We start from the raw sequence: 24,354 nt of genomic DNA, 5'->3' as shown, positions 1-24,354 counted from the left end.
GGTCACCTGAACCAAATCGGGTGTCAACAGTAAGAATGGTGGTTGCATAACATGGTCAAAGACAGGACCTTGTGCCAGACCGGAAAATTATAAGGGTGAGCTTTACTATTACTCCTACCAAGGATAGTAATTGCGTCCGACACGTTATAGACCATAATTAAAAGCATGTCAGGGGACATTGCCTTAACAGTTGCTTGTTCAACGATTTCCTTTACAACCGGACGGTAGTTTATCGAAAGGTAATATACGGAGCAAGTATACTGGACGTGTTGCTTTCCTAATACAAGGTTAGAAAGTGGGTGACACAAAACCGTAAGTTTTGAGCTAAAATTTTCAAATCTGAAACCCACCAAACCCACAAAAAGAATTTGCAAACACCGGTGAAGGGTTATTCCGGAAAACTTATCTAGGGTAAAAACTAGAATGAAATTTTCAAAAGATCAAATGTTTTCATAAAGATCCAATTTCCTTAAAGGATCTAAATTTTATAGTCATGTGGGACTGTAAAACACATCGTTACTACCATTGTTCATACCGCCGTATAGAAATCACTGATGTACAAAGTGTGAAGAATAAAGAAGTGATTCTAGTATTTCAAGACTATATTGCTTGAGGACAAGCAACGCTCAAGTGTGGGAATATTTGATAATGTTAAAAACGAACATATATTTCATAGCATTATTCCTCAAGAAAGACAAGCTTTTAGTTGCAATTGTTCTATTTACAAGTGATATTCGTTTAAATAATAAAAGGTGAAGACAAAAGACAGATTCGACGAATTGAAGACGCAAACGACCAGAAAGCTCAAAAGTACAAAATACAATCAAAGAGGTTCCAATTATTGATAAGAAACGTCTCAAAATTACAAGAGTACAAGATTCAAAACGCAAAGTACAAGATATTAAATTGTACGCAAGGACGTTCTAAAATCCGGAACCGGGACCTGAGTAAACTCTCAACGCTCGACGCAACGGACTAAAAATTACAAGTCAACTATGCACATGAATATAATATAATATATAATTAATTCTTAAAATTAATATATATATTATATTATATTTAAAATCCGTCGGCAAGAAAGGATCCAAAATGGAGTGAGCTGTAAAATCAAACTCCGCGAGTTGCGGAGTTTGAAGGAGAGAAGTGCCGCGACTCGCGGAGCCCCCAATTATGAAACTTCCTATAAAAGCTCGCGCATTCTGATCGTAAAAAAATATCCTAAATCTATCTATCTCTCAATATATGTAAACGTATATATATATAATTTATATTTTAATTTTAATTTTAATTTAATTTTAATTTCTAATAATAAGGGTATGTTAGCGAATGTTGTAAGGGTGTAAGTCGAAATTCTGTCCGTGTAACGCTACGCTATTTTTAATCATTGTAAGTTATGTTCAACCTTTTTAATTTAATGTCTCGTAGCTAAGTTATTATTATGCTTATTTAATACCGAAGTAATCATGATGTTGGGCTAAAAATATTAAAATTGGGTAATTGGGCTTTGTACCATAATTGGGGTTTGGATAAAAGAACGATACTTGTGAAAATTAGACTATGGGCTATTAATGGGTTTTATATTAACTAAACAATACCTTGTTAATTTAATATACAAACTTATAATTTAACGTATTTATATATAACCACATACGCTTGACTGGGTACGGTGGGCGGGATATCTATAAATACCAATAATTATTCATTTTACCGGACACGAAACTGGATTAATAGTTAATAGACTTGTTGAAACAGGGGTGAATTACATTCAAGGGTAATTGGTGTAATTGTTAACAAAGTAGTAAAACCTTGGTTTACACGCAGTCGATAACCTGGTGTATTCATTAAACAAAGTATTAAAACCTTGTTACAATTCGAATCCCCAATTAGTTGGAATATTTGACTTCGAGAATAAGAATAATTTGACGAAGGCTTTCGCTCTTTGTATTTATGACTGATGGACTATTATGGACAAATCCGTATGGACATATTAAATAATCCAGGACAAAGAACAATTAACCCATGGGCATAAAACTAAAATCAACACGTCAAACATCATGATTACTGAAGTTTAAATAAGCATAATTCTTTTATTTCATATTTAATTTCCTTTATTTTATATTTAATTGCACTTCTAATTATTGCACTTTTATTTATTATTATTGTATTTAATTGCACTTTTAATTATCGTAATTTTATTTTATCGCATTTTTATTTATCGTAATTTCATTATCGTTATTTACTTTACGCTTTAAATTTAGTCTTTTATTTATTTTTAATATTTTACATTAGGTTTTAACTGCGACTAAAGTTTTAAAATCGACAAACCGGTCAATAAACGGTAAAAACCCCCCTTTATAATAATAATATTACTTTTATATATTTGTATTTTTATAAATTAAAACTAATATAGCGTTAAGCTTTGTTTAAAGATTTTTCTCTGTGGAACGAACCGGACTTACTAAAAACTACACTACTGTACGATTAGATACACTGCCTATAAGTGTTGTAGCAAGGTTTAAGTATATCCATTCTATAAATAAATAAATATCTTGTGTAAAATTGTATCGTATTTAATATTATTTCCTTGTAAAATATAAGCTATTTCATATACACCTCGCATAACTATCAGCTTCTTCGATTGAAACTTCGATTTCGGGGGTGTTCGTCCATCTTTGCATTGATGATTGCTACTGATGATTTTGCGGGTCAATAATTGTTGCTTCTTGAAGTAATCAATAACTCTTTAACAAATAATGAATCTGTTTCGACATTTTTGAAGAAAGTGAGACAGAAAAGAAATGGAGATTGACAGGTATTTCTACTTTTCAGTTTTTTAGTTGATCAAAAGGTGTTGATGTTTTACTGATATTATACATCTTATTTTCTCTAAGGTCCACTTTGATGTTTAAAAAGACAGTAAATTTCAAAAGACATTGAGTGTGAAACTTTTGAACTTAACAATTATTTAATGATGTGCTATTTTACATTTGGTTAATTTTTGATTGTTTTGTTTTTTATGTATCATCCGCTGGAGTCTCCTTGAGAAATTTTAAGTTTTAATCGTTTAGTAGCAAGTGAAAAATTGGTATCAAACTTACATTATTTAAGGAACTCATAATGTTAGATTGTTTACCTGTTATGTTACTGTTGCTGTTGTTTGGTTGCCTAATTTTAAACTGTTTAATTTCTTTTGTTACTGTTGCTGCTGTATAATTTTGTGTTGGTACTTCTTTATATTTTTGCTACTGTATTATGTTATTGATGTTGCTGATGTTTTATGTTATTGCTGATGTTATATTAATGTTACTTCATTTGTTTACCAGCTGGAAGAGATGGATTTAATCGTTTGGGACGTAGCGCCTATGAATGATAAGAAATGCTTCGAAACCCTAGATAGAACGTTACGAGATATTTTAGATAACCAAGCATTAGTTTTCAGTGGTAAGTCATTTATTTTAGGTGGGGGACTTCCGCCAAACGATGCGAGTAGAATAGAAGGCTTATAAACAAGAAACTTTTATTAGTCTTTCAATTGTGTGTTGACACTTATGGCATCACTTTAAAATGATCCAATTTTTTTGCAGGATGGAACAACCGCTAATGATAATTGAATAAAAGGTAAATCAGAGCAACATGGCACTAAAAGCAAAGGTCTACAAAGTATGGATGGCCCGCAATGTACGAAGCAACGTACCTATGGGATATTGTTGTATTCTGCTCATTGTCAGGTAAGTATTGGATATCATCCTTAATTTCTCTAAATATGTATTTTTAAATACGCTGCATATTTTTTTAAAGGGTAACAGGGAAATGGGGCACTACTGATCCTGCCCAAACCGTTTTGGTGGTGGGTTCCGGATTTTTCGCACTTCACCGGGAATGTGATAATCTGCCATTGATTTTGTTTTCTTTGTTGATAGAAATCAGAAAATAATAGCAGCATGTATATTTTGGTTTCTTTTAGTGTTGAGGTTTCTTTTAGTTTTGAGCCAAACTTTTGATTTCTTTTAGAGTGTTGATTTGTATTTTGGGGTATTTATATGTGTAAGTGGTATTGGGATATATTTGTAGATTATTTGTTTGATTGTAGTTTTGATTTTGATAAGAAAATTTTGCAAAAAAATAAAAAAGACATTAAGCAGTCACCGGGATGAACTATTCGGTTCTTTAAGAGGATGAACTATTCGGTTCTGTAAAAGCAGGTATGAATCATTATTTGAATGTTACAGAGTAATTTCTATTTAGCTAATTATTTAACATGTTGCAACTGAAAATATAAGTACTGTCATGGCTTTTGATTATATAGTAATGTCATTGTTTTGTTAATTGTTGACTTCTTAGATGTTGTGTAGTCAAAAAGTTTATTGTATTATATATTAGATTTTAATTGACAGATACTTGATTGTCATTTATAGTCAAATTACCAAAAGTACACCAATTTAATCAGAGCATAATCTGAGTACTATTTGAGCATTGTTAACTGTTAGTTGAATGTTTTGTCAACTGTCAGCCTATAAGATGGTTTATACTAGAAAAGTTCACTACAACTTATATTATATTTGGTTGTTAGTTGATATGCTTTCTGATATCATTTATTATGTTGAAATACACTATATAGTTCCAAAAGCGCGGTATGCCCCATTGTCATCCGCTTTTATGGATTCGAAGTTCTGCGATGACCTTTACTTCCAAATACATAGACAACTATGTATCTACAGAGTTACCTAATCCTGTTAGAGATCATACGCTTTTGGTTTGTGATGTTTTTTATTTTCTAAGCTTCTAACAGCTGTTAACGCCTACACATTTGATATGTTCAGTGCCTTTTGGGTTGTATTTGCGAATTTCTCTAATTGATAGATATGTTAATATACACTAGATCTATGTTTCTCTGTACTTAAACCTTAATGTGGACATTCTGTACTTATTCTGTTCTATCTTTAAATCACATATTAAAATTTTGATCTCGGGTGTTAGAAATATGTGTAGTAGTGGAACAAAAAGCAATGATTTTTATCAAGTTTTGGGTTTGAACAAGGAATGCACTAAAGCAGAGGTCAAGAATGATTACAAGAAGCTTGCACTGGTCAGAATTTTCTTTAACTCATTAGTCTTTCTATTCCATTCCCATCAATAAACAATAAAAATAATTTAGAGATTACACATTAAACAATACAAACAACAGAAATAAACACTAAGTTTTGGGTGTACATTAGACTACACAACAGGAAATATACACACATCTTTGAGGTGACAATATAATTTATCCTTTCTCAGGTTGAGTAAAATCTTTCTTCAACCCTTTGTAATTTGAGTCTGTTTATTGACCTTTCTTTTGTTTCTAAACTTGGTAACCTTTTGTTCATCTGTTTGTTTATGTGGAGATAGAAATGGCATCCTTATCGTTGCTCAGCTTCATGGTTATAAAGGTACTACATCTCTTTAGTATTTGTACAAATCCTTTTCATTAAAAGCACTTTCTTGCATATTACTAAACATTTACATACCATTCTTTTTTATGGATATAAGTAATAAGTCATGAGTAATGTTTATATCCTTCAACTAGCAATTTGTTTTTTTTTAAATTATACTCCACCTTTTATTAGATTTTTTGTTGGATTTTGTGCTTTCTTAATTGAAAAAGTTTTTTAAATTGTTAAGCTAGCAGTCAAAATTGTGTTATAATTGTATGGAAAAGTTATGGATAGTGTTGATTTTGTAGAGTTTTCTCATAAACCAGAAGAGTATGCTTCCCTTGAAGCTATGCCAAACTGAGTGAGTTTTAGCGCTAGCCCTTGCATAATTGTCCATCATCTCAATTTAAGCTTTTTGAACTTGCATCATTAGCTATGCTACAAGAATTTTTATTCATTAAATCCTGGCATTTCTTTTACAAAAGACAGTACGACATTCCCGCGTTGCTAACTCTGGATTTTGAAATACGGTGACTGCTTCTATCCGTTAAAATCCCGGTTCGCATAATCTGTCCTTCGTGTCGTCATTAGATTGCAATTGCTAATTGTTTTGTGTTTTGCATTTGGTAATTGGCTTCGTTGTAAATTTTGTGAACTTTGAGATGATGTATTTTATTAACTAAAAACGGTTGTAGTTGGTTAGTGTTTCTTTTGATTGCGATTTTGCTTTGCGTACTTGGGCTATGTATTATTATTATTACCGCAAATTTCATAGTCATTTTTTGAAATTGGATTGTAATCATATGAAATCATAAACAAAAATTTTTTTCAAACCGCCGCGAAGCGCGGTCCACTTAACTAGTTAAAACTAAAATAAGATTGATAAAACAAATATGGTAAATTTATTTTACAGAAAAATATGGTAAGTTTATTTTAAAGAAAAATATGGTAAATTTATTATAGAGAAAAATATGGTAAGATTATTTTAGAGAAATATATGGTGTAAATAAAATATGATAAGTTTATTCTAGAGAAAGATATGGTGATTACACGTGGCATAATTAAATGAGATAATTACATGTTGCATAATTGAATCTGATAATGAGATATAAGATTTATTGCACGCGCATTAATCTATGTATATATATTTTAAAATAATTTTCTTTTTCTTTTTAAGTCGATGAAGTATGAAGTACGTAGTATTAAATTAGATAAAGTAAAATCTAGGATGCCAACTTTTTCTTCGACGAATCATTGTTTTTAGCTCAACATTTTATACCTAAAACAACCCAACCAAACCCTGTCTTAACAATAACCGCCGTCAAACTCTCATCGGATCAATGTCACACAATTCATCCCAAAATTATTGATTAATACTTCAAATTATAATAAATACTGTAATAATTAATAATCAATATGGCAACCTGCTTTAGTTTCACAGCATCAAGAGACAGGTGTTTCAGGTACTCTTTTAGTCGGACTGGTCTTAAATCAACCACCGTTAACCTCCACGATGGTGCCACCGTGATCCACTGTTGGATCCCTAAAACCCATAAACCAAACAAACCCAATCTCCTTCTTATTCATGGATTCGGTGCCAACGCAATGTGGCAATACAATGATTTTATTGCTCCACTTGTTACTAAGTTCAATGTTTATATTCCTGATCTTTTGTTTTTCGGATCCTCCCACACTACCCGACCCGAACGAACCGAACACTTCCAAGCCGAGTGCGTTATGGCGGCCTTAGATGCTGCTGGACTTGTTGGCAAGATTCAGGTCAGTGGTGTGGATTTATGAAACAATATTAATTTTGGGGGTGTTTATGTTGCTTTTATTTTAAGCGTTTTAATGCTTTAAAAAGTAATTAGAACTGTGCAATTTATTATTTTGTATTGCCCTATTATAAATACTCATACTCATTATCATTATTATACGGAGGATTATTTATTGAGTTTAATTTAATTTAATGTTTATTGTTTAACCTAACTAGGTAAAGATTAAATTTGATCTGTGAAATTTGTAGCAAGTGGTATATCTAAAACTTATTTAAGAACTTATTTTTTATGTATTTAATGAGCATATATAACTAAGCAGATTAACAGATAAACTTTTAAATAAGCAATTCTAAATAACCCTATATTACTGGAAAAACAAAATCTGGTGGTAACATTGTATTTTATTTTCGGAGTATTTTAAAAAGAATAATGGTGAATGAATTGCAGGTGATGGGGATGAGTTACGGTGGGTTTGTGGCGTACAGTATGGCGGTTACTTTTGCGGAGAGAGTGGACAAGGTGGTGATCGTTAGTTCGGGTGTTTGTTTTGACGTAAGCGATATGGATAAAGGGTTGCTCAGTGTGAATAGTATCGAAGATGCTACAGCTATATTGTTGGCTCAAACGCCCGAAAAATTGAGGGAGTTGATGAAAATGGCTTTCTTTAAGCCTCCTATAAGTGTGCCATCTTGCTTCCTCTCCGATTTTATTGATGTGAGTTCAAAGATACTATTACTTTGTTCTATAAATGGATAAGGTTTTCGCTGTTTAGGTTACATGGGGTGCCAGGGTGGGCAAGTATTTCTACTCAGTGTACACAGCCTAACCAGGTTATCCTGACCACCCCAAAAAATATTGGTAAGGTTTAAACTTGAGACTTCTTGTGAGTATATCGGACTCCATTCACGGGGCTATGTTAAGTTCAAAAGGTGTACGTTTGGCAGGGACCCAACACTTTTTTTTTTGGAAACCCACCAGACCCACCCCGAAAGAATCCGATGCCAAAAAATTACCTCCACCGGGTCCCCACACATTTGACTGAAGCAACCATTATCCCACTATGCGCCTATTTGGGTCCCGGCTTCAAATGTACCGGGTACCACTGAGCTATTGCTACATTGTAATCACTGCGCCAATCTCTGGGCTATATTGGAATGGATTTACTATGTTATATATATATAGTTTCTAGTAACTTCAATATTTAGATGAATTATATCAATTTGTCAAGAAACGGTTGATAGATATTATCACGATTTAGTGTCATAAACCCAAAAAGTGCTCGGTAAAATGGTTACACCATTGACTTTTATTGTCAAAGTATATCCAAAAAGCAGAGATATTTGTGTTAGATGAAAACAACTCACTCTAATTTGGATGTGTTTCAAAGCTTATTTGCTAGTTGAAGAGACGGTAAAGGGTTATACTGTTTAGGTCTCTTTAGTTTGGTCAAAACTGATCATAGAAGTCAATCTAAACATACTTATTTATGTATCTTAGTTATACGTTAAGCAACTGATTTTTTGTCTTCATAATCACTCCAGAAAATACAAATCCTAGCACCCTTGAATTGCATCATTTTTAAGAGTTTAAAAAACTGATATAGTAATAATAGATTGTTCTGATCCACATGTTTTTCGATTGGAAGGTAATGAACTCAGAGTTTGTTCAAGAACGGCGAGAATTGATTGAAAGCATACATAAAGGTCGAAAAGTCTCCAATCTTCCAAAGATTACTCAGGCATATCTATATCCATACATCAAATTCATACATATATTTAATCCATCTCTTATCTTTTGGTTAGTAACCGATAATCTCATTTTCGATGATGAATCTGTGTTCAGCCAACATTGATCCTCTGGGGAGATCACGATCGAATCTTTCCAATAGAATTAGCTCACAGATTAAAAAGGTACGAATCCATCCAAATGTTCACTTAATCTTAATCTTTTTTTTCAAGTTCTGTTTCTGATACGTTGCTGTTTTTGTCAGTCATTTAGGTGAAAACGCCAAACTCGTAATTGTGAAGAACGCTGGGCATGCAATTAACGAGGAGAAACCGAAAGAAATGTACAAACACATGAAATCCTTCCTCATTGAACAACGAGTTGACTGAACGGGTTTTGTGATAAATTATTTATATGTATAATTTTTAAATATATGTATAATTTTTGAAAATGGTTCGTTCATATGCAATTCATGTCACCATACATATTCAGTTACTCGTGTACTTCTAATGAATATTAAGATCGGTGAGTGTTCATTACTTCATAATCTATGGGTATAATTTGTTGAACAGATCTAGGAAATATTGAAGTAGTTTTAACATTTGTTCATTTATTATTCTTCGTGTTCATATGTTTTCTTCATTTATTATGCTTCGTTTTTGTACATAAAGTTCAGAACAATTAACCACGCAGGCTTGCCTGAGTGGCCCGCTACTTGAGTTGCCCGATGAAGCACACCACCCGGGTTCAATTCCTGGCTATGCCAAATTCTTAAAAAAATGGAGTGTGACTAGAGGGTGCGCATAATGCGCAACTCACTTGGTACCAGGTCTCGTGTTTGATTACCCGAGGTTTTACCTTCTATTGGGAGCCAATGTGCTCATTCATGGAAGGGTTTTCTCGCTTACCAAAAAAAAAAAAATTCTAAACAATTGTTTAAAAAGTCGATCATCGTAAACCAGTGACCAGCCTATGTACAATGTTTGCAACTTAAAAAAAATAGACTTGCTGGTACTATTATACTGAAAAAATCACACCCTTTTATTGTGTTTTCATAAAATAAACATCCTTTGCATTAAATAACCATCTCTGGCTGATGACTTCTGCATATTTATGGTTGCATTTTACCGAGATGTGGTCACTTGCTTACGCAGCAACCACATTTTCTAGCAGCTCTTCCAAGTCTTTTAATCTGGATAAAAAACGTATGCGACAAGTTAACTTAAAAACAAAAAATCAAGTGAATTGAAGTTGAAAACCAGTTTATTTGACTTAAAAATGACTAAATGATGTATGCAGAATCATTGTATCAGACAGGCCCGGCCCAAAGGGGGAGCAAGGTGTTCACTTGCTCAAGGTCCAATATTTTTGGGGGCCCAATTACGAAAACTTATTGCTATTACTAAGCCCAGGCACAAGAAAAACAGGCCAAGCTTTACTTCATTGTTTACAACCCAACGCTTGGTTCACCTTTGCATTTTATAGATAGCACGTTAGAGTTCACCTTTGCACTTTATAGAATATATTTTATTTCTTAAACACCGATGTGGGAGAAAGTGACTGTCCAAAGTTGAATCTACTGCATTAACCAAAATTGAATCTGCTACATTATTTCAACTGAAAATATTGTAGAATCATGAACTATTTGTTATTAGTTAGTATAAGTTATCATATTAGAGTGAATTATAAAGACCGTTCCCAAATGTGTACCACAATTAAAAAAAATTTATTTTGTTTCTTCCATCAATTGACTATATCATCAACCATACTTGATTGATTTCTATCCATAACATTCATACAACTATTCTATTTCTTTCCAGTTTGTTCACACATCTGCCATATCCTCAAGGGTAGTTTCATAATGCTATGCAATATTTTTTTTTAATTAACAAACTGATTGATTGAATAAAGTAACAGTAATAATCTTTAACGATTGATGACGTTAATTGTCATTTTTTTAATTACCTTATATTACTCGTATATATTATTCGTTAGGGTCTAAGGGCCCTTTTTTTTCGTTTCGTTAAGGGCACTCAAATTCTCGGGACCGGCCCTGGTATCAGAGTCTATATTATTAAAACATATCATTTGTCTCTTCATCTTAGAGGTGCTAACTAGTTTTAGAAGGGATATAAAGAGCCAACCCGAACTGCCTGTTAACCTGTTACCCAACCTGCCTGACCCGCCCATTTTGCTACTTCTATAGTCTAATTGTAATACTCAAAGTGGGAGCTTACTTTACGTCACTCAAATCAGGAAATTTTGCAATTGCATCTGTAAAATCTTGCTCTGCAGTTGAAGATGTATACGTAATCACGCACGACATTCCAGCTTTCGTCGCTGCCTGCAGATGTTATTCATCTTGATATTATACTTCAATATGCAAATTTTAGACAAAAACTTTGTATGGTATAAGATATTAAGAACTGATTTATTCAGTCTTTGTTGCATATTTGAAGTTATCAATAAAGATAATAATCAACCTGTAGACCAATAACACTATCTTCTACAACCAGACAAGCTTTCTCTGAAACTCCTAGTTTCTGGGAAAAATAAAGAACAAATGTAATTACTTGTAACTTGTAAGTACAAATATGATTTTTTTTTTAAAGGTGTAAGTACAAATATGATAACTTCTATATAAACAGGCACCAATCGAGATGCTTATTGATTATTACCTTAGAGGCTGTAATATATATAGAAGGGTCTGGCTTTTTTTCCTTTACGTCATCACCTACAAAACATAATATTCTGAAAACCGAAATAATATAACAATTGATATACATTAAACTACTTATAGTTTATTGTTTTGATGAGTCGGAATATTCGTCTAATGAGTAAATGAAATAGTACTTACCTTTAGCACTTATGATGCGACAAAGGGCTACTACCCAAAAGCGCTTTTAGACACTTAGACAATGGGTAGTTCAAAACATGTTATATTTATTATTATCATGATCATTACTTCTATACAGTAAGTAATTGATGAAATACAAACTTATAAGTATTTAAATGCATTATAAAAATGTACCTGCAAGAAAACAATCAAGACTTTGAAAACGCTCCTGAAACAAGAAGAAATAGCTCAATAAACAACCAGATAAATAAACGAAAGTAAAATTATATAGAAATTAGAGTTTACCATTCCAATAAGATTCTCCAAGCAGAGGACAACTGAGCTTTTAGTTGCAGCAGAGCATACTGCAACCTTTTTGCCCTTTATATAAATAAAACAATAACAAGCAAATTATTTTCAGTTAAGTAACAGTAACACCAATTTGATTGCAGTTTGCACAATATGTAACCAGATCAATCATGTATTGTTTGAAACTTGCAGTAGAACAAGTTTTGCCTCAATAATTAAAAATAAAAAGTCATTAATTATATTGCAAATAAATATATCTAATATTCTAATCTAACTATACTTACAGATGCTCTTGCCTCATCCATTAATCTCAATACACCTGGTCTAGGCTCAACCTGCCAATATCACATGTCAACCATAGTTTAAGAACATTATATATATTTATCATATCATATATAAAATAAAATAAAATAAGATAAAAATAAATGGTTACTTCTTACAGTTCCAGACTTGATTATATCTTTGTACTTTTCTGTTTTCCAATCCTAACAACATAAAAAAATCACTATTCAACTTCATTTACTCACCGTTTACGAAATCATTAACTAAATGAACGTACCTGAAGAGTATCGATCAATGTAGCTCTGTCGGTATCACTTTCAGGAGGACTGGAAAATATCGTCGAAGTAGGCCAACCATTCTCCTTGAAATACCTGAAACATATACATTAGTTCATGGATGAAGCTGGGATAAAATCATCCAGGGGCAAACAATATTATTTTACTATTTAAGGGGGCAGAAGTTATGAAATATTACTAATACCCATTAAAGAAGTTTTTTAATGTAATTTGAAAAATTTTGAAGGGGTGGGGCCGTGGGGGCATCTGCCCCCATCTAGAGGATGAAAACAAACCATCTCATTTTCGGTTTACCACCACCGATTTGGTTCTGCAGAACATCATAGAATTCAGTGTCCCAGTTAAGAGGCTGAGTAAAGGGAGGACAACAAACATTAAAGTGAGCGAAAGCGAAATTGTAAGCTTGTCGATGCAGGTCTTCTGATTCGAGAATAACTCCGTCACAATCGAATATCAACGCTTCCATTGCTCTTGAAGTTGCAGAACAAATGGAAACTGACCTTAATAATGATCTGCTTGTTGTTATCGATGAAGAATATGAATGTGTACTAGGATTGGTTTTGTGAAGAGAAAAAAGAGAGGTGTGGTTGTGAACGGTGGTGGGAGGATAACGGAGAAAGATGGTGTTGGACACCATTGCAGCTGCCATTGATGATTGAATGAATTATTACTGATAGTTTTTATGTGAACATTTAAGAATTGTTGTAAAGAGTATGAATGTGTTGGTTGTGGCGGGTTATGGGTTATGTTCTTGTGGTTGGGAGATGCGGAAAGAAACTAACGGATTTAGCAATTGTTATATACGTATCACATATACTCTAATACTTCATGTATTTTTATTTTATGTAAATCTTGTTAATTTTTATAAGAAAAAAGAAGTAATACTCTTGTTTATTTTAGAAGTAACTTGTAGGCGAAGCTAGAAAAGATAAAAGTTGAACGTTATAACCAGTGGCGAATTCAAGATCAAAATTTATTGGTCCTGAATTTTTTATAATTTTTTAAAAATATGGAGCTCTTTAGTCAAATTTAGTGGTGTCGTATTTAATTTAAAATGCACATTGTAAAAAAAAATTCTAAAGTAATGATGTTACGGGACTTTGCACGTGAAACTTAATTTTTTATATGTGTATGGTTAAAGCTAGTTGTAGTTTGAGCTTAAACATTTGAATTGATGTATAATGATATATATACACCCGATATGAAATTATGTGAGGGTATTTATGCAATTTTATATCTGATAAGCTTTTTCTTTTATATCATTATAAACTACTTCAACTAACTTATTTTGTTTATGAGTTTATTATTCCATAAGCTCTTAAAATATTACTACCTACTATTCTACTAAACAAGATTAGAAGCTAAAATTTACATGAGAAATAACCTTTAATTCCCACAATCTCTCCTACCAAACACAGCCTATGATTGAAAATTGATGCTCGATGTATATTTGAAAGGGTGCAAATAATTGTCATTTATCAATTATAATCTTTCAAAATTTGTGAGTACTATTGACATGATTGCCATTTATTTTATTTTTAATTTTCTCTATTTTAAATAACTTAAACATGAGTTTTATGACTTTGAGAGAGAAAAATAATCTTAACTCCAAAAGAAACACATATTTGTAGTATCCTATTACATTTGGATCTAATCATTTTGGTCAAATACTGGACAAATATATGGTCAGTTTAAGAGCAACAACTAAGACAGCATTTTCGGGGTATATAATTCAAGATTTCAAGTCAGACAATCTGTTTCAATAGTATAGTTATGCCCCGTAAAATACATAACAAATATGTTTTAAAAGAACCGTGTCAAACAGTCCACTGCATAACATTTGCTCCAGGTGAAAACAGAAAGGGATCCCAATTTAAATTATGGGAGTAAAATTGTATAATGAATTGATAAATCAAATTTTACGGCTATTTCTTATACAACTTACAAAGTTATATTCTTAAAAACATTTGGCAAATTCTAAAATCAGTAAGAATCATACCGGGAATTCGAAACCACCAATTTGACCCACTATGAATTACATAATCTGCTGATGATATTCAATAAAACATTTTAGTACGCATTTGAACTTGGTTATCTGTTGCCATAGTTTTTGAGACCTCAAATCTATACAAATCTTCATCTTTGATAATTGGTGGCATACTCCACGTCCCAAGAGGAGGACCAAATACCTTCCCACCTGAAAACATAAATAAATGTCATCAACCAAAGACAATAGTTATCGTTCTAAACAACTTTTATCAACTTTTTTAACTAGTTACAAGTGTCAAATCTGAATAATAGTTATTGTTACAGACATAATAAAATGTTTCAGATTAAAATAACATAGAAGGTTGTACGTATTAAATTAGAATGTTTTAAGAGACTTTTGACCTATTTCACATGTTCCCTTTTATGCTAATTTGTTTGGAATGAGCCCGTAGAGATGAGTGTCAAAAATTCAACCCATTCATCGGTAACTGGGTCATAATTGCAACCTTTACGAGAAACTAGTGAGGAGAAAGGTTGTGTCCAATCAAGTATCGCATCGCATCACATAATGAGTACTAATAAATAAACTAGTTGAAACCTTCTTTTGTGGCTTCTTCACATCTTTGTTGATATTTGATAGATAGATTATGATCCAAGCTTCTTAGTAAGCCGCTGTACCTCTCCTCGGCCTCTGTTATGCATTTCGCCTACTTACATGAAAACCACAGCAAAAGTTAAAAGACGAATACTTACATTTTCTGATGTAAGTAACAGGATATTATGAATCTTTTAAAAGACGGGTACTCATTTTGAATGTATTCTACACACTTTTGCAACTCTCATTGACTGTAAAACAGACAACTTACAAGCATAGACGGTGCTGCAGAAGCTCCATATATTCTGACAAACATGCGCAGGATATTAAAATTATTCTCCAAAACGTCATCCTACATTAAACATCGTTAACCTTTACAATCAGATTACAGTATAATCAAATAATGCTTTAGTGTGAATGAGAACTCATGGTATAGATGACTGACCTCATAGTCAAACCTACAGTAGTGAAGTGAAGACTCGTTATGTTTCCCCTCGGAAAAGTAGAAGATGTTTCAGGTTCAAAAAAAAAGAAAAACGAAAAAATAAAATTACATTAAGTGAAAACCAACCACTATATCCCAGAAAGATCCATATTGAAATATACATATTTGATCTATCGCCATTTCTTTTGGTAATCAGTCAAAGTAGGTTCAGCTCAGAACAAATGGAGTTGGGTTGACCCACAAACATTTGTTGTCCTTTGTTTTTTAATTAAATCAACAGATATTACATACATTAATGTATTTTTGGATATGATAATGAAAAACATTATTGGTCCTTTATTTTTTTAAGAGATTGTGACCAAATCATATACACATTGAGCATCTTCCATCTGCTCGACCCGTTCCATCTCTAAATAAAAGGTATATATAAGGGACGATACTTACAAGTCATCGGATACTTCCACAAGGAACTCTGACACTGACAGAAATTCCATATGTGTTTCATTAATCTTTACACCGCTTCAAACGAAACAAAAACAAATTGGAACAATCAGAATGCTAATGATGTTGCTTAATAATGATTAATTTTACACTCCTAAAAGAGATAACCTATAAATAGTAAAGTTTATAACTTTTACAATATAACGCTAAACTTTTCAACTTTTTCATTTCAACACTAAACTTTTCTACAACTTTTCAAAATTTTCATTTCAACACTAAACTTTTCTAACTTATAACACAAAACTTTACATGGTAAACTTTATATCTTTTACAATACAACACTAAACTTTTTAACTTTTACAATTCAACATAAAACTTTTCACTTTTTACTTTTAAATGCAATACTAAACTTTTCAAATTTTACAAATACGCATCTTTCACTTATTACAAATAACTGTAATTATTATTGTTGATGTTACTATTAATTAATTAATATCGTTATTATTATTATTATGTCTTTTTTCCTTCTTTTTTTTGGTAGACTTCGTGTTTTTTTACCTATTTCAATTTATGTCATTTGCTTCTATTTTTTCCCTCCCTTTTCTCAATGGAATTTAGCTAAGGTTCCCCCGCCGCAACGCAAGGGCACCCAACTCATTTTCCTCATCAGAAATCCATATCTATCTACAGTAAATATATAAGAAAACAGGACATTTATGCTGATGTATGCAAGTATGCAACCAAATTGTTGACTTAAATGGGTTCCGATAGAGGGTTTGGTTTCAAGCAGTATAGAACGAAATGCATATCTTATTGCAGATGTAACAAACAAGATTACCAATGAATTTACCTCTTTGCCTGTCAACTGGTACAAGAGTAGATTCAGCACCCGATAGTCAAAGGACTTCAAATGAATTGCTTTCATAACTTCTTCCACTTTAATCTGTGTCACAAATTGGCTTGTGAGAGCTAGTAAATCAAAACTATTTATTTACTAATTTCCGAATTGAAACAAGCATCAAAATTTGATAACGTGCCTCCTGTTTACTTGTTAATGCATGACAAAGTTTTCTTTCAAGAGCCCAATATTCTTCCCCACACTTAAACTCATCTCTGATCCTAAATTGTTATAAGACAACAAATAAAGAGAATGCTATGAGCATATGATACATTGTAAAGATACCTGAAATTGATAAAAGAGGTTTTAACCTATCAGTATATAATCCATTGCGCTCTAAAAGAACAACAAGTGGTCGGAATGTAAAGGCCGAACTTTCTCCTAATGAAAACTGCACTAGTTTCTCGTTTAAGGTGTCCAACTGCAAAATTCAGAAGACAATCACAGAATGTTAAAGAATTCCGATGTGGTACTAATAAAGTAATAAACTTTTAAGTAAGTTTTACAGTATCGTTAAAGCATTTGAAAGAGATAAGATCAGTTACATAACGCAGGATTTTAAAAAAACTTAATTTCTTTAACATAATTTACTCCATATTTTCAGAGTAAGATACCTGATAAATGTAACTCTCTGTGAAGGAAAGCCATGGTAGGTATTTGAATATAGATCCTGCACTGTTGACATCGATTTCATGAAACATGAAGTAAGATCTGCACTGCATATCATATGTCAACAATGTAGATTAATCATCAGCTGAAGCTTACTGAATTTTATTTCCAAAAATTATAAGTCAGTTATGTGCCTATGTTAAACCTTGGGTTGCAGTATCTGTATAAAAGGGTTTTATTACAAATAACAGTAAAGAGAAATTCACTGTTGGTTTGAATAAACTTGTGTTTGAAAGTTGAGGTTTGCATGATTCTTTCTATGTTTATACACCTGAACGGCATGAAACCAGATACTTGTAAGAAAATAACCTGTACCAAGTTCGTGTTAATGTAGTTCACACATTATGCATTCATCATTAATTCTGTGGATACTCAGCACACCTTAGAAAAAAATTTGTCCCTACCTATCAAATGAATATTTTATACCCCGGTTAAACATATATTTCATGTTTGTCTGTGAATAATTTGTACTGTTTGTTAAATGCATGACATGAGAAGACCTAGAACTAAGCTAGATCAAGGAGTGATGTAGAACTTGGAATTACTCGACGATTACTTACTAAACTATTACTCTATTAACCGATTAATCAAACTCGGTCAACCCAACCCTCGTTCAACCCTCGTTCAACCTTCGGTCAACAAGGATTAATCAGAATTAATTGGTCAACATCCAATTAATCGGTTACCATAATAGGGGATTAGTCGCAATTAATCGGTCAAAGTCAAACTTAGTCAAGATCCGATTAATCCCCGATTACTCCCTCTAAGGGTCCCAACCGATTACTACCTGATTAGCATTTTTTGTAACCTTGAGAATAGTATTCCAGATGTTACATCCACTAATTCTAGGTCTTACTTTCTTCCCGTACAAACTTCCCTTCTTCAGGAAATAGATTAAGGGTGCGTTTGATAAAACTGAATGATTTAGTGTTGAATGGTTCAGAATCTGAATGGTTCAGAGCCTCTGAATAAAGTTTGCTCTGAATGAAAATAAGCTGTTTGATAATCATTTAGAATGAACGATATGAACTGAATAAAACTACCTTATTAAAGTGTTACATTAATAAGAAATTTAATATACTTGTTAGTTAAGTGATCATGATATGATTTCAGGACAATATTACAGAAAATTTAAGCTCTTAATGGTTAAGAGAGTGTTTCTGCTCTGAATGGTTCAGAGCTTAATTCTGAACCATTCAGCACCATATGTCAATCAGAGGTTAGAAACAAACGCACTGAATGCTGAATGGTTCAGCATTCAGTGCTGAACCATTCCATTAAGAGGTAAACAAACGCACCCTAAGTTTTAGAAATACAGTAGCAGGATTGTGTGGCCATTTTTGTTCCTTTAAGAGATTGCTTATTTACATTCAGTATCAAAATAATCATCTACCTTTATTAACTCATAACTGTAGGCCAGTTAAAGGTTAAAAGCCGAGTTTCATCAAACAAAAGTGCATAAGAAATTGTTTCTAATACACATTAACACTTATAATCATGAACTAGTAAGTTATAAACTATGACACCCCAGTGGGGTAGCCTAGTGGTTGGAGGCTTGAGATTCCGACCCATGTTCAATCCTCATGAGCTGTAACTTTAAGGCCTTGCCTTTGAAAAAAAAAATATAAAAAAATAGATAACCATAATATAGGTTAGCATAAAGAAATGTGGTAAAATGGAGAACAATGAATGTAAAACAAAGTACCATAATCTTCAAAAGTAGGTGATGAGTTATTACTTACAAAATCTTCTAAAGTAGAATTTGCTCGTTTCATTGAATCAAATGAAACCATTGCCACATCTTCACAATCAGTTTGTGATAATTTAACATCCTTGTCATCATCAAAATCATGTGCTAAAGAATCTTCACTATAAGCATTACCTGCACGAGGTTGAACATTCATTTACTTTATTTTTTATCATAAAATATAGAGACCAAGATACATACAACAACAACAAAAATACCCAATTCCGCGCATGCGAGGTATGGGGGAGAGAGACCAAGATACATAGTTTATTTTAAAAAAATAAAACCCAAAAGGAAAAAGATACAGAAAAAAAAAAAGTAAAAAATCAGAGAAAGATAAGAACTGAAAGTGACATTGTATTAAGAAAAGTAGTATACAATGATGTAATACGACTTTAGAGAGTAAAAAAACCGTGGATTCTGTAACAATAAGTAAACACACCTTGCAACAGAAGAAAAACACAAGAACTGTGAGCATTGCATTGTTTTAAATACTTTTTTTATACGATTATTTCTAAATTTCCTTGTGAAAACATGGAGGGAGTGACATAAAAATCTTTTGAACTAACATATCATCTTTTACCAAGAAGAAAAAGTTACATACGCCAAGATATTAGCAATGAACATGAAAAATAGAGAATGTACTTAATAAAAATAGTAAATACGGTATTGTTTTCTGCCTTTCTAGTTGTAACATACCTTTGTCACGAAGCTGACATAATGATTCCTCGAAAAATGCAGAAGAAATCTGTAGATCAATTACCATTAGTATGTATAATTCATCTTCTAGAACTTACTAATTAAGCTGAAAGAAACTTTTTAAAAAAGAAACAAACCTTTGGAAAATGTTCAGAAATCAATTTCCACTTTTGACTCACATCTAGTTCACCGCACGGTTTCCTCTTCAACATCACATTTCCAAACCAATTAACATATCAGAATTTGAAATTTGATTTGGGTTATAACCATTAAGGTGCAGCTGGCAAAACAAGCTGAGCGGCAAGTCGAAGCTTATATCCTTTATAAAAGATTTTGGCAAAGCAACTAGAGCTGAATATATGTGATCGACTTAAAATGACACCAACATGGCCACATACAAATTAAAAATGGGATAAACCACTAGATAAAAGATGCTGAAGTAATTTAAAATTTGTATAAACTCTAATTCTCTAAAATTATCCCCAAACAATGATTGTGGTTTGAGTTTTCTAAGGCGTACGTTTCACGGCAAAAATAAAAAAAGTAACTCACAGATCAAGTTAGCAGATTAACAAATAATCAGTTGAACTTCATTATGATATTCATGCATTAGCAACATATACATTACGAACTTCAACTGAAGGGTGAAACAATTCATTACAAATAATTCATAGCCACTCGATCGTATTCTACACAACTCATTTTCAGATTAAACCCTAACTAAACGCAAAAAAAACCTAACGATTGGTTCATTCTCCTTTTCGAATTCCTCGAAAATGGTGAGATGTTTAAACATAGTACAGTAACAAAATCAATCAAAATGATGCAATAAATTAAATAATTAATAATTAATAATGATAATAATAATAATTACCATGAAGAGGATGAAATTAGCAAGGAAGCGGTTTGAATCAGCAGCATAATTGGTGTTGTCAAAAGAATCAGATAAAGGGCCAAGTGATTGCTGCTGAATCATCAACATTAGATTCTGTATTTGTTCAAGCTCCTTCAATTCTTCCATCTGCAAATGCCCTTCCTTCACTAGCCCCTTCAAAAGGCTAACGCATCGTCTTCAAAAGGTTAATTAATTAATTTTAACTTATCTATATTAAGGAGGAAGGTTGCAAAATTAGCTATCTGGGAATTAATAGGTCGGGATTCTATATATATATATATATATATATATATATATATAGGAATATTCATTTTGAACATAATTTAAGTTGAGATTAAAGGAACATAGAGCGTGACGAAATCACATGTGACTGAAATTTTTTTTTTTCTACAGTAACATGTGATTGAATTGTACAAATCACATGTGATTTGATTGTAAAAAAAATTTCGCAAAAAAATTTGTTTTTTTTTAAAATTGCGAAAAAAAAATTTTCGTAAAAAAGTTTTTTTATAAATTTTTTTTAATCACATGTGATTTTCGCGTCATATGTCGCACTCTCATTGATCCCTTGAATTTCAAGCAAATTAATGGATGCCAAGTGATTACAACTCTATATTCAATTAGAATTTTTTGATTGCTACTGTTGAAATATGTTATAATTGTAATAACAACGATTTAAGGGGTAAAGTATTAACAGCAAAGCATCCCAGCCCAGTTTCTTTTCCCACTTAAAAAAAACGGACCCCACCAACTTTGACCCACTTTTCCTATTCTGAAAAGGGGGATGATTCTCACACACTGTTTTTTGATCCTCACACACCAATTTACTTGAACTCCTCCCTAATAATAGGGTAAAAGGGTGTGTGAGGATCAAAAAACAGTGTGTGAGAATCATCCCCCTTCTGAAAATCCATAATTTCATATAATAATAATAGATATTTCCCTGATTCTAACAAAAAAGAAACTTGTCGAAGAGTGGTTACAAATGCGTCTGCTATTTGAGTGGTCATAGGTTCGATCCGCTCATTCTTTTATTTTTTAAAGCAATTATGAAACCTCAATATTTTTGGAAATTAAATATATATTGTTCTCATTGAATTTTAGTCATGGAAGAGTGGTTACATGTACGTGTATCATTGGATTGATCATGTGTTCAATTCTTAATTGCCTTTTTTTTTTAAATAATTTTTACCACATACACCTAAAATCCAATAAATTTCAACCATGAATTCATAATGTCTAAGTTAAATATAACAATTGTTTTATGGGTTACGTTAGCCTCACTAATGTTATATTAATTTAAGAGAAAACATATAGTTATGTACGAAAAAAATCTTACGAAGACATTCACAAACAATATTCGTTAAAAGCTCTTACATGATCAACCACACTTCAATCACATCGAAGCGTGGTAACTCAAAAACTTGTTGGAATCATTAATTGAAAATTCGAAGATTAATCCGGAATTAATTGTATTGTGCTTTTTTTTATGAAACGCAATAATAATTTTATAAATTAAAAAGGACAAGAAGCTAGTAGATACAACAAATTCTAAATACTAACATCAACATTACACGAATCCGCGATTCTACCGACCTCAAAAATTACAGTAACTAAGGTTACAATCTAAAAATCTAAGCTTCTACCCGCCATCCAAATCAACACCACACAGGACCACTGATAGTGCTCCAAATGAACATATATTTAAGCACAATATCCTTCCAATATGTAAAGTTTTCAGTTGCAATTGTTCTATTTTCAAGTAATATTCGTTTAAATAAATAAGTGCGAAGACAAAAGAAGAAAACGACGATTTAAAGACGCAAATGACCAAAAAGCTCAAATGTACAAAATATAATTCAAGTGATTCAATTTATTGATGAGAAACGTCTAAAAATTACAAGAGTACAAGCCGCGGAACGCAAAGTACAAGATATCTCCGCGTACGAAAGGACATTCGAAAATCCGGAACCGAGACATGAACCGAGCATCAACGCGCGAGTCAACGGAGCGAAAATTACAAGTCAACTATGCACAAAAATATAATATATATATATATATATTTAAATAAAACGTTGGCAAAGAAGAAAACAAATCAATGTTAACTGTCATAGAGGGCCATGCGATCGCATGGGGCCAAAAGTCAGGCCACATCTATAAATTGAGCAATTTTCGGACGAATGATGTACATCTTTTTCTTTTCCTTCCTCTGATCAATGTAATATATATTTATATTTATAATATTAAGTTTAAATTAAGTTTAATAATAATTGGGTTATTGTAAGAAATGTTTTAAGGTTTTGTAAGTCAGAGCTCTGTCCGGGTAACGCTACGCGATAAATAATCACTGTAAGCTATGTTCTTCCTTTTTAAATTAATGTCTCGTAACTAAGTTATTATTATGCTTATTTGAGTCGAAGTAATCGTGATGTTGGACTAAAAATTAAGATTGGGTTATTGAATTTTGTACCATAATTCGGGTTTGGACAAAAGACCGACACTTGTGGACATTGGACTATTGACTATTAATAGATGGGGGGTATTGTCTAATCGAATGACAACTCATTAGAATCTGTCGAACCTATCTTCAAATTAGTTAATCTAATAATTATTAAAATGATTATGTATGTCCTATTTAGTGACGTTTATACGACATCTTTTACGATCATTTAATTAATTATTCGGGTTGGGTAATTGATTATTCATTCTGATCAAGTGGGTAAATTAATATTCATATCTCATTAAAACAGGGGTGGATTATATACAAGGATAATTGGTGTAATTGTTAACAAAGTATTAAAACCTTGGATTACACGCAGTCGATAACCTGGTGTAATCATTAAACAAAGTATTAAAACCTTGTTACAGTTCGAATCCCTAATTAGTTGGAATATTTGACTTCGGGAATAAGATTAATTTAACGAGCATTTTATAATTATGACCGATGGACTATTATGGACAAAAACCAGATAGGTGTCAAATAAATCCAGGACAAAGGACAATTAACCCAGATAAATAAATTAAAATCAAAACGTCAAACATCATGATTACGGAAGTTTAAATAAGCATAATACTTTTATTTCATATTTCATCGTACCTTTATTTACTGTCATTTTAATTACTGCAATTTACTTTATCGCAATTTAAATTCTGTCATTTATATTATCGTCATTTATCTTTACGCTTAAAATATAAAATCGACAAACCGGTCATTAAACGGTAAAACCCCCTTTTATATAATATTATTACTACTTATATATATATATATATATATATATATATATATATATATATATATATATATATATATATATATATATATATATATATATATAT

The 24,354-nt window shown here is 31.9% G+C and overlaps 3 protein-coding genes across 3 annotated transcripts; 1 reads left to right on the top strand and 2 right to left on the bottom strand.

Moving 5' to 3' along the window:
* The first annotated feature begins 6,664 nt into the window (after positions 1–6,664).
* On the top strand, positions 6,665–9,490 carry LOC139858255 (uncharacterized). Its single transcript, XM_071847123.1, has 5 exons — positions 6,665–7,193; positions 7,640–7,906; positions 8,838–8,930; positions 9,035–9,102; positions 9,183–9,490. The coding sequence occupies exons 1-5, from the start codon at positions 6,831–6,833 to the stop codon at positions 9,304–9,306; spliced, it is 915 nt and encodes a 304-aa protein (XP_071703224.1). The 5' UTR covers positions 6,665–6,830; the 3' UTR covers positions 9,307–9,490.
* A 349-nt stretch (positions 9,491–9,839) lies between these two features.
* LOC139857377 (haloacid dehalogenase-like hydrolase domain-containing protein At4g39970) lies at positions 9,840–13,420 on the bottom strand. Its single transcript, XM_071846124.1, has 10 exons — positions 12,916–13,420; positions 12,622–12,715; positions 12,503–12,547; positions 12,347–12,397; positions 12,060–12,134; positions 11,949–11,982; positions 11,596–11,651; positions 11,401–11,460; positions 11,155–11,261; positions 9,840–10,109 (listed from the first exon to the last, which is right to left on the bottom strand). The coding sequence occupies exons 1-10, from the start codon at positions 13,287–13,289 to the stop codon at positions 10,064–10,066; spliced, it is 942 nt and encodes a 313-aa protein (XP_071702225.1). The 5' UTR covers positions 13,290–13,420; the 3' UTR covers positions 9,840–10,063.
* A 1,108-nt stretch (positions 13,421–14,528) lies between these two features.
* Positions 14,529–21,252, bottom strand: LOC139857044 (uncharacterized). Its single transcript, XM_071845753.1, has 13 exons — positions 20,998–21,252; positions 20,261–20,326; positions 20,124–20,172; positions 19,420–19,559; positions 17,623–17,724; positions 17,320–17,429; positions 17,148–17,229; positions 16,961–17,053; positions 16,114–16,178; positions 15,670–15,682; positions 15,496–15,576; positions 15,228–15,336; positions 14,529–14,837 (listed from the first exon to the last, which is right to left on the bottom strand). Exons 1-13 carry the CDS (start codon positions 21,142–21,144, stop codon positions 14,698–14,700), a joined length of 1,197 nt encoding a protein of 398 aa, XP_071701854.1. The 5' UTR covers positions 21,145–21,252; the 3' UTR covers positions 14,529–14,697.
* Positions 21,253–24,354: the final 3,102 nt, after the last annotated feature.

Source organism: Rutidosis leptorrhynchoides, chromosome 7 (genome assembly GCF_046630445.1).
Source record: "Rutidosis leptorrhynchoides isolate AG116_Rl617_1_P2 chromosome 7, CSIRO_AGI_Rlap_v1, whole genome shotgun sequence".
Lineage (NCBI taxonomy): Eukaryota > Viridiplantae > Streptophyta > Magnoliopsida > Asterales > Asteraceae > Rutidosis > Rutidosis leptorrhynchoides.
The sequence above is the reverse complement of the archived record's forward strand: the minus strand, read 5'-3'. Positions and strand labels throughout refer to the sequence as shown.